The sequence below is a fragment of the Cryptotermes secundus genome, unplaced genomic scaffold (assembly GCF_002891405.2).
Source record: "Cryptotermes secundus unplaced genomic scaffold, Csec_1.0 scaffold262, whole genome shotgun sequence".
Classification (NCBI taxonomy): domain Eukaryota; kingdom Metazoa; phylum Arthropoda; class Insecta; order Blattodea; family Kalotermitidae; genus Cryptotermes; species Cryptotermes secundus.
In genome coordinates this window covers 234,898-245,288 of record NW_019739214.1, presented here as the reverse complement: position 1 = coordinate 245,288, position 10,391 = coordinate 234,898, and the positions used below count along the sequence as shown (strand labels likewise).

The following is a 10,391-nucleotide window of genomic DNA, read 5'->3' as shown; positions in this document are numbered from 1 at the left end:
CATAGTTTATTAAATTCCATTACCGTTTATTTTTTTTTTAATTTTTATATAAACACAGAAAAACTAGACTCCATCATGACGTAGAAAATGTTCTGGAAACAAAAACTTATGACAACTTTCCTCCACGTCTGTATATTTTTTTATTGGTTTGATTTTGAATTTATTTAGATTCCATAAATCCAAGTACAGATTATGACTCTTCAATATCTGACAGATACATCCTCAAAAATTTGTACCCTTGATATGGTTTTAAAATATGTTTGTTATATGCCAAGCAGTAAGTTACAAAATGTGAACTCAACAACAAGCACCCATACACACAACAGTATACACATTACAGATCCTCAAATAAGAACAAATATGCAAACAACCACAGCAACAAAAAACCATATATAATTGCATCCACATCTTATCATCATCTGTACATTTCATAAGCTGATTTAATGCTTCCTAAGTTTAGACTTCATATGGCACATTATTAATGTGGCAATACTGAAAACTTCCATAGCAAAATATGTTTCTTTTGACAGGTTAATTTCCTGATTTATATGTCTGCTCCATGATTCAAAGTTCTTGGGTCCTGCTGGTTCTTCTATGTAAAAGTCCTGTTTCCCCTAAAATGTAATTACTTGTTAGATTTGAAGGTCTCACAGTGGTGAATATTAAGATTATGATCTTATGAAAGAAGTTCTTCTAGCCTGAAGATGAGGCAGCTGTTTCCTCCAAAATGTTGGTACCTCTCTGCTGGACCACATGGCCTCATATGCCCAAAGACTGTTCTCTTAATGTAATTAATTTACCAGATTCTTTCCTCTTTAAATTGATTTAAGAAATATATTGAAAGCTTCAACTGACGATTTGGCCACAGTTTGACAAAATTCCGAATCTGTGCCAGAAACTATAGCTTTAGGTGAAATGTAGCCTTCTAAATTTGGATTATACTGTGCTCGACCCAAAAGCTCCAAGAACAGGTGACGCTGTTTAAGACGAAATGTTCTAGTCCTGAGAATTTGTGGAAAATTAACAATCTGTTGGTGTGTCAACTTCATGATATTATGTGCATAATCAAACACTGACAGAAGCGGTTTGTTACCTGAAATAAGAAAGAATATTAACATTTAGAAGTATTAACTCAAATGTAAAATTCATTTTACATGTTCAGTTACAATAAAACATATCTAAGGTGCAAGCACATGCACACATTCACATAGGAGTGTACTAAAAATGTCAGGTAGGTTTTAAAGCTGGAACAAAAACTGTAGGATTCTTGGGATACATAGGACTGTTGTGAATCAAGTAATAAACTCTGTTTTGACCCGTAATTTTAAGACCATTTCTTTCTAGCAGAAGTGAGGATTTAATTACTCACTCTTCATCCATAATTTTGGTGCCTGTAGCAGCAAACTTCTCAATTCATCATCACTAAACCCCATTTCTTCTTTTAGTGAAAATGTATTCAGCTGAAATATAAAGCACATTATAATTATGAGCGGCTGCTCTTATGAAATGTGAATGTCTAAATTTTGTTTAGTTTTAGATGAACAGCACATTATACACTTCAGCTCTGCAGCAGGAGTGAATGGGTTAATTTTATATTAAATAATATTTGTTTTATTGGTGTATTCTAACCAAGCAGATCCTTGGTAACCATTAAAAATATTATAGCTAATTAAATGAATACCTTAATATGAGTCATGTCATATGTAATAAGTTTTGGCCGTTTTAATGTGAGATATCGGACTTCATCACCAGTTAACTTGAAAGTCTTCTGAAAATGGCCTAATCTTTGATCAATCTCTCCAGTGCTACCAACAGAAAAGAAAGAACAGATTCTTATTTAAAATGTTTCTACAACCAAGAATCAGTCATGTGAAACGCTATACACACTTACTCATAGACTGTACCTACAGAGTTACCAGGACATATTCCTGAGAATTGACTATTCCTTTTACTAATAATATGCATTCTCTGAATTTCATAATGTTGATCATGGAAGATGTAGCATATTTTTATATGGTGACAAATTTAAATTCTCATAGACTGTACCTACAGTTACCAGGACATATTCCTGAGAATTGACTATTCCTTTTACTAATAATATGCATTCTCTGAATTTCATAATGTTGATCATGGAAGATGTAGCATATTTTTATATGGTGACAAATTTAAATTCTTGTATCTAAGATTTGAAGCTTTCATGATGAATAAATTAACTAAAATAATCTTGGGCAAACAGCTGTGTCAGTGGTAAGTTAAAAACCAAACTGGAATGCTCTAATAATCTGGTGCTGGTGTTCAATGCTTTGCTAAATTTGAATTCCTCCCATCTGTCGATATTGTTCAGGTGCAAGGAAGGAGTGAATCTTAGCAAAGCAAGAAACTTAACACCAGATTATCAGAGCTCTCCAATGCACACAGATGATAAACCCAAAAGAACAAGCATTGGGTTAAGTAACAAGGTAAGAGGTTAGAGCCAGGTAAGTGACTGCAAAATTTGATTCTGCCATGCTGTTTTGAAGAGATAGAAAAAATGTAGTATAATTGGTCTGTGGCAATTTTAATTTGTTACTATTCCCCTGCAACATTTCTCATAACAATCTTATAATAAACATTAAGTGGATGTAAGTTTTGATACTTCAGAGCTGCAGATGGAGGCAGCACCTTCCAAAATTTCAGCTGTCTGCGTACAAGACTACATGATATCACAACCCAGATGACAAATAGGTAATTGAAATTAAAACGTAGTATAATTCTGTCATAAGAAAGAAAATTTATACTGTACCTGAACACCAACCAACGTGGATTTTTTCTTACTATCCTTGTTATCATATCTGCTAAAAATTTCTTTGATTGGAGGTAGTTAACACGAACTTGAAGATCATCCAGATCTTCCTTAAATATCCATGGATTTATAGTTATGAAGTGTCCAAGTTCATCTGATGGAACACCCAAAGCATGTAGAAATCTAAAAAGCAGAAACATTCCACAGGCAATGCTAGTGATGTCCATCGAGCCCCCCCCCCCCAATAGGCTAACAGCTGATGTTACATTCAACTAATGCCGTTTTCTTACTAGCGCACACACCAGTCAAGGAGGATGAGATGGGCAGGGCATGTAGCATGAATGGGGGAGAATAGGAATGCATGTAGGATATTGTTGGCATAGCCAGAAGGAAACCCCACCAGGAAGACCAAGATGTAGGTGGGTGGACAATATTAAATAGGATCTCAGAGTGATAGGATGGGATGGTATGGTATGGATTAAATTTATCTGGCTCAGAATAGGTACCAGTGGAGGGCTCTTGTGAACATGGTAATGAAACTTAGGGTTCCATAAAATGCTGGGAAGTTCCTGAGTAGCTGCACAATTGGCAAAACAGTGTGAGGGATCCAGCAAATATATTTTTATAAAAAAAGTTCAGACATGATGGTATATGGTTCAGAAATGGGAATGCTAACATTCATAATTTCTAATGCTGGTATAATCCAGTCATCTAAGGTATACAGATTACTCTGACAGTTACAAATATTTCTAAGGCCTTAAAGTGAATACATAATAAGCCATAAGAATATGGCTACCTAGGATGCCTTTGGCATCTACAAAAATGTAACATTTCAGTAATATAGAAATGTTAAGCATAACAGAGCAGTGAGCTGATGTCTTACATTATAACTTATTACCTAATATGCTCCTTCATGTTTTTATTGAACTCCAGCTGTAGAATAAATTCAGGTACACCTTTCTTTTTCTCAAGACTATGCAGATTGACACCGAGTTTAACTAATTCTTGGAGTGTTGGGGAGTTGTTAACATAAGCAGCAAAATTGAATGAAGGTCGAAAGTATGGTGCTACAGTTGATATATCTTCATTACATGGTTCTATTATTGAAGTGTCCTCCTTTCTTTCTGCATCTACTTCCTTGTTCTGTTCTAAGTTTACACATTCATTTTCAACTTCCACTGAGGGTAATTTTTCTGAACTCCATGATGTGCCATTCTGCGCTTGATCTAGTATGCATCTACTGTTCAATCTACCATTTATACTCTCCAACTGTGTGGTACAGAATGTTCTGCATGATTGCACGGGCAACCCTTGTAAAATGGTTGTGCCCACAGGATTTATTACAATATTTCGTATGCAAGCTATGACTGATCTCATTTTAATGTTGACTGGGTGGCTGGTCGAACTATAACTAAAATTATATTTACACTACAAAAAGGGCTTTCACAGGAACACCATACACTGAGTTTCCAAAATATAACTACAGCAGGCCGTTGTAGGTTAGGATGCTTTATTCTTCCGAAATGCATATAGTTGGGTGCATCCTTCGTAAATATGAATATAGAAAGTACATTTTAAAATAGAGATGTATTTATTTCAGACATTTCCACTACCCTACTCTACTCTACCATCATGAACACATGTCACAATCCTCATGGGAAATTTCACTCGAAATAGCAAAGCGAGAGTATTTACAAATACCTATCACTACCACATTCGTTCTGTCATGGATCAGTAAGTACTTAGGGTTCTACAGGTCTGAACGGTCTGAACGGTCTGAACCTTTCTATGATCCGTGCTAAGTGTCATATACCTAAGTTCCGGTGGAGCAGGAGCAGAAGTTTTATCGCTCAGAGAACCGACCTCTCAGAGGACTGTTGTGCTAGATCTAAAATCCTCAATCAGGAGACTGGGAAGATTACTGTGAACTGCGATGTGACCTGTGCAGATGATATTTTGATTGTTCAGCTAATGATGGAGGGTAGAGAGCAAAGTAGAGATGGAGGGGACACAGTTTTGAAACATCTTTTATTTGTTGATCATTGGGTACCTTTTGATGCAGTTTTTTAAGTAAGTTACCGGATATAATGAGACACATAGCAAGGCATGACGGCCTAGACCTAGACCACGGATCAGATTAAGTGATCATGTCATGGAACCAAATGACTACTATGATCCCCCCCCCCAGTACTACCTAAACCTAAGACCTACATTTTATTCGAAGCGAAGGATTGATAAAGGAGTAACTAGAAGGGGAAGCACAATAGATTACTGACGGTAGCAGTACGTGGAGCATATAATTTTTGTACACTCCTTATGTAGTAATTCGATAGTGATCCCGTCTTGGTATTGTTGATGATGTCGCCATCTTGTAGCAAACAATTTAATCAACCATTGACCAACCTGCAAAGCAACTTGCATGTCCAGTGTACACAACGTATCGTACTGGTTCATCAGAGGACTATAGATGACGATAGATGACGCTAGAAGCAAGTGCTGGTGGGAGGTGTTCGTTCTCTTATTCTCTTATGTAGGTGGTGGAGGTGGTAGAAGAGGTAGAGAGTTGTGTAGACGTACGTGGTCGAAAGAAGCAGAAGGGTTTTATAGAAAAGTATGGATGCGAAGACTTCAGAATTCCTGTGGAAAGCTTCAAGAATAGTTTCAACGAGATCTGTTCTTCAGTGTCATTATTTGTGAGCATTTGTGTATCGCGTCTTTTGAAGAAGGGGAATGCATGCAGGGTTTTGCTGGGAAAGCCAGAAGGAAAGAGACTAGTAGGAAGACCTAGACGTAGGTGGGAGGGTAATATTAAAGGTTTACCTTATAGGGATAGGATAGGGTGGTATGGACTGGCTTGATCTGGCTCAGAATAGGAACCAATGGAGGGCCATTTTTTACACGGTAATGAACCGTCAGGTTCCATAAAATGTTTGGAAATTCTTGAGTAACTGAGCAGCTGGTGGCGTTTGAAGAAGGAGTTAGTTATATATCGCTTTAATCAAAAGTATAATATAGTTTGGTGCTCTTTAACGACACATAGGTGTAGGTGTACTAAGTTGCGTTATTATATATGATTTTGTAAAAATTGTTTTCAGGGCACAGTGTTTTTTAAGTTAAGAGTTTGTTTCTGGCCTCCTTCCCCTTTAAAGGGGAAAAGGTATTTGCTACATTTGTTTCAGGTTAATTTTATTCTCTTTAAAATTAATACAATATGAATATTAAGAATTCATATACCTGTTATTATTAATTCAGCGATTATTGATAAGGATATAATGATGAAGTTTTCTTTCAGGTCAAAATGTAGATCACTGCTACAAGAGAGTGGGGGTGTGCATTTACCAGCAAAAGCATTTCGTAAATCGTCAATGTGTAGCTTCTGTAGCAATGTATGGATATATGGCAGATGTCATGTATCAGTGATGCCAAGGAAGCCATTGGGAAGGAAGATGAAGAAAATTATTTATAAGCAGGAACAATCCCTGGCACTTAGACCATTTGAGAAGAAACTGTTTGAGAAATATGAAAAATGGAACTATAACAGACTGGTAAGAGTACTTCCAGTAACTTAGATTGGCTTGGAAATTGTACATGTGTTTGGGGGGAGGGTTTGCACAGTTAAGAACTTTAGTGTAAATATTTTTGTCCCATTGTTACTGTTAGCTGTTTTATTGAACAATTAATCACTGGTACTTGTATATCTTGCTTTAGTCATTATTTCTTACTCAGCCATGTCTCGTCATCTTTTCTTTATGTTATGTTCATTGGACTCTTCTTCTTCTTCTTCTTCTTTTTTTTTTGTATATTATTATGCTACATTCACAGTGATCAGTGACAAATTATAATAATCTCCATTTGCTAATTGTTCCAGCAGTGTTATCAACTCATCACTCTAGCCACTGAACTGCAATGTTCATGGAACCAAGCAAAATGTTACTTTCCAAGAAATCCAATTTAAAAGTGTTATTTGCTGATATTGTGGCCCAAACTACATTTGTATTCTTACAACGTTTCATTATTAAGTTTTCTTTTGAAGGAATGGCCAGTTCCATAATGGGTTAAATCTGTTTTCCAAAGAGTTTGATTTTGAAGAATGTCACAGGAAAATGAAACCAGCACGGAACTTTCACATTACATTTAAGGGTTAAGTGACATGTGCAAACATTGTACATTCAGTACTTTTTTTTTTTTGTTGACTAGTGGTTAATGTTAAATTCCATCATTAATTTCGTCCATAGTCTCTTCATATGTTAACTTTGAAATTATTTCAGGTTTTGAAGTGCTCAGTTTGCTGCAAGAGAACCATCATACCATTGTCTAAAGCAATTAAATTAAAGCCATCTGAGGTTCAGAGTGATAATGTTGAAACTCCAATTAAAATTAAAAAGAAGAAAAAGAAGAAGAAAGATACATATGCAGGGCTAAATAGTTCCATTATATCAGCATACACTCCTAAAAGAGAACTCTCAATTTTGAAGAGAGAAAAGAAAAATAAGAAAGATAATAAATTTGTAGATATTAGTCAGTCCATAGAACCTGCAGTCACTCCTCAAGAGCAGCCGACACAATCAAGAAGGAGAAAAGGGAAAGCAGAAGACAGTTCTAATGGTTTAACACTGTTTTCTACAGCTGGACCAAAGGTGCAGAAATTTAAATCAACTGTCAGAGAACAAATTGCAGCAGCAAAACAACAAATTGTATCTTCAAGAAAGAAGAATAAAGAGAGAATGATATTGGAATTAGAAAATACAGCGAAGAAAATTAAAAAGCGTAGTGCTCTGCGGAATATTCTGGCTGACACTTCAGCTGCTTCTCAGAGTCCGAGACCAACGCTTAAAGAATTTTTGGCAAGTTTGAATTAACTCATATCTCTGGTTCATGTTTGTGGATTGCTGATTGGAGATTTACAGTAACAGTTGGAAGTACTGAGATGTTGCTTCATTCAGTGTGAATTCATATCAGTTTCCTGGCTGCAAAGACAAACATGTAATGCAGTCCATGATAACTGGACAGGCTCTTTCTCAAGCCAGTGCAAAATCCAGTATATAAGAGCAAAGTTCAAAGGCTTGGTGCTGTGAAGGTAAGCCAGTTGAACTATTTAGTTACTGTAAGTGTGTAGTAAGAGGTATGGAGTAGTTTGTACTAGATTCATCTGGTTCAGGATGGGGGCCAGTGGCTGACCTTTGTGAACAGACTAATGAACCATCAGATTCCACAAAATTTTGAGAATGTCTTTGAGTAATAACTGAGTGATTCTTACCTTCTCAAGAAGGACTTGATTCCATGGAATTATGTGATTTGTATGAATTTAGAGGTTTCCATAGTATGATACTTCAGGCTGTGGTGTTCCTTGTTATGACACTGGGTAATCTTGTTGGCAGATACCAGCATTTCAGAGGAAAGTGGACCTCAGTCTTTGGAGTTAAGTTTGGCAACCTTCTTCACATTGTTTTATAACCCAACCATTTTTTCACCCTGCACCTTTCAGCCCTGAAGATAGAGGCAGTATGTTCATCTGGAACATTGGTATTGGCTTGCAAGACTACACAGTATCATAACCCAGAAGACTGCAGTGTGTTTGTAGTTAATGTTACAGAGAAGTAATGTTGATTGGTTTCAAGTGGCTCAGGATAGGGACAATTGCTGGGCTGTTATGATTGCAGTACTGGAAGGATGAGAATTTCTTCTCTAGCCGAGTGATTGTTAGTTTCCCGAGAATTACTCTACTTCATGCTGATGATACAATATATTCATTTGGATTAAGTTAAAAATTTTGTCACTTTGCCTAAGCTGTATGCTTCATAAAGGGTGACTGAACAGGCTGGCTTAAGCAGTGACACTTCTGACATGTAGTCAGAGGTGGCTGGTTATATCCTCATTTGGACACTGTCCTGATGGAGGTTTTCATGGTTTTGCTTAGTTCTTCCAGGCAATTTCTGGAGTAGTACCTCAAATTAGTCTATGACCACTTCCTTTCACACCCTTTCTGATTCATTTGCTAATCATCCTACCATTTGTTGCTGTATAGATTTTTAATACTAACAGCATGATTAAATAAACCAAAAAATAAAAGAAAAATCCATTACGGTCTGAGACACTTTCATACCTGTATTTATTGTATTTAATTTATTTATTTATATTTTTTTGGGGGGGGGTGTATTCAGTTTTGTATGGTGATAATTTAGATCCATTAATAAATTTTGTGTAAAATTTTGTAATCAGTAATATTCCTGAAATGGTAGCAACACTACCATAATTTTTTCCATTCTGATGACAACCATGATGATAAATATATTGCATATATTCACGTAGTTATATGAAGATTTCTATCTTCTGGGGGTATGATGCAGTGTATTGTGGTAGATGTTTTTGCTGTTTCAGAGGAATTTCTACCAGATTACATGACATGACATTCCAGAAGACAATAGCCTTCATAGTGACTGCCATGCAAATCTCACATCTTATAGTCATTTATTTCCTATTCAAAGTCGTATTTCATTTTTAGTGTCAGTTAGTACTAATTATTAAATTGCGTGTAACAGAAACCATCTTCGTGGAATCAAAAATCTTTGTTATGCTACATTCTTTATTTTCATGGAAGCACACTGTAGAATTATGTAAAAAGACATGCCTGTCACATTTTTTAGGCTAATTACATACATTTTAAGAATTTGTTACATGTGACATGCTGCTTAATTTAACACAAGGACAATTTTATACTTTTCTTTACCTACAACTTGAGATTCACAAAATCATGCTGAGATTTCAACAGTCACACAAACTAAATTATGTCTGTATCAGTTAACAAACATGTAGCATTTTTGTTGGCTGCTGCAGATACTCATGTGGACTCTTCATCTCTCACTGTCAGTCTAATGGAATTCTTTCTTGAACTACCTGTAAAGCAAAAAATATATATATTAAGTTCACATACAATAAAATTTTTTAACACTTATGATTAAGGACTGCAGTTAGATGTCTAACCATTTGAATCTTGAGTTCATCTAGAAAACTATATAAAACACACCACATCTCCAGCTCGAAGACCATTTAGCTGATGCTGTATAAGGAAGTAATAAAGGTTTACTCTGAGAATCATACAAAACATAAATACACTTGGTGGGTAAAATACAGAATATTTTAATGTTAAAGCAAGTTATGCATGTTATTTACTGCAGTATTTTAAAGGATTAAAGCCTTATGGGTGAGAATCATGTGACATTATAGAAATTAATGTCTGCTGTTGGGAAACTATAAGAAATGAGACACCTTGAAGATCTAGGCGTAGCTGGAGGATAATAATAAATTGAAGTGTGTGTGGACTGGGCTCATGCCTTAAAATAGGGACATATGATGGACCCCATATCTGTATCATTATTTTAATTCCATAGATCCTTACTGGCTGCCGAAGCCATCAGATATAGAACATGTCACATATGCATACATTAGTTCAAAAGACAGAACTAGTCACCTCACTACTACATCCATAAAAGAAACAGTAATTATATATAATTCAGTAATTTAACCAGCATACAGGGCTCATCAACTTGACAGTAATACATTATTGAGATCACAGCATAAATATATATCAGATTATAAGAAATTAATTTAT

At 35.7% G+C, this 10,391-nt stretch overlaps 3 protein-coding genes across 8 annotated transcripts in view; 1 reads left to right on the top strand and 2 right to left on the bottom strand.

Annotated features, from left to right (window-relative positions):
- Window positions 1–377: 377 nt before the first annotated feature.
- LOC111871677 (transcription termination factor 3, mitochondrial) lies at window positions 378–4,513 on the bottom strand. The gene is made up of 5 exons (XM_023864937.2): window positions 3,681–4,513; window positions 2,783–2,965; window positions 1,682–1,805; window positions 1,370–1,460; window positions 378–1,093 (listed from the first exon to the last, which is right to left on the bottom strand). The coding sequence occupies exons 1-5, from the start codon at window positions 4,157–4,159 to the stop codon at window positions 816–818; spliced, it is 1,155 nt and encodes a 384-aa protein (XP_023720705.1). The 5' UTR covers window positions 4,160–4,513; the 3' UTR covers window positions 378–815.
- Window positions 4,514–5,286: 773 nt separating this feature from the next.
- On the top strand, window positions 5,287–7,655 carry LOC111871675. The gene is made up of 3 exons (XM_023864935.2): window positions 5,287–5,475; window positions 6,075–6,327; window positions 7,051–7,655. The coding sequence occupies exons 1-3, from the start codon at window positions 5,396–5,398 to the stop codon at window positions 7,639–7,641; spliced, it is 924 nt and encodes a 307-aa protein (XP_023720703.1). The 5' UTR covers window positions 5,287–5,395; the 3' UTR covers window positions 7,642–7,655.
- The window catches only part of LOC111871673, a 114,258-nt gene continuing 111,095 nt past the window's right edge, over window positions 7,229–10,391 (bottom strand). For all 6 annotated transcript variants that reach the window (XM_023864928.2, XM_023864927.2, XM_023864933.2 and 3 more), the window contains one exon: window positions 7,229–9,676. In XM_023864928.2, coding sequence (XP_023720696.1) covers window positions 9,647–9,676 — 30 coding nt within the window. In that variant the 3' untranslated portion in view covers window positions 7,229–9,646. The remainder of the gene's footprint in view (window positions 9,677–10,391) is intronic.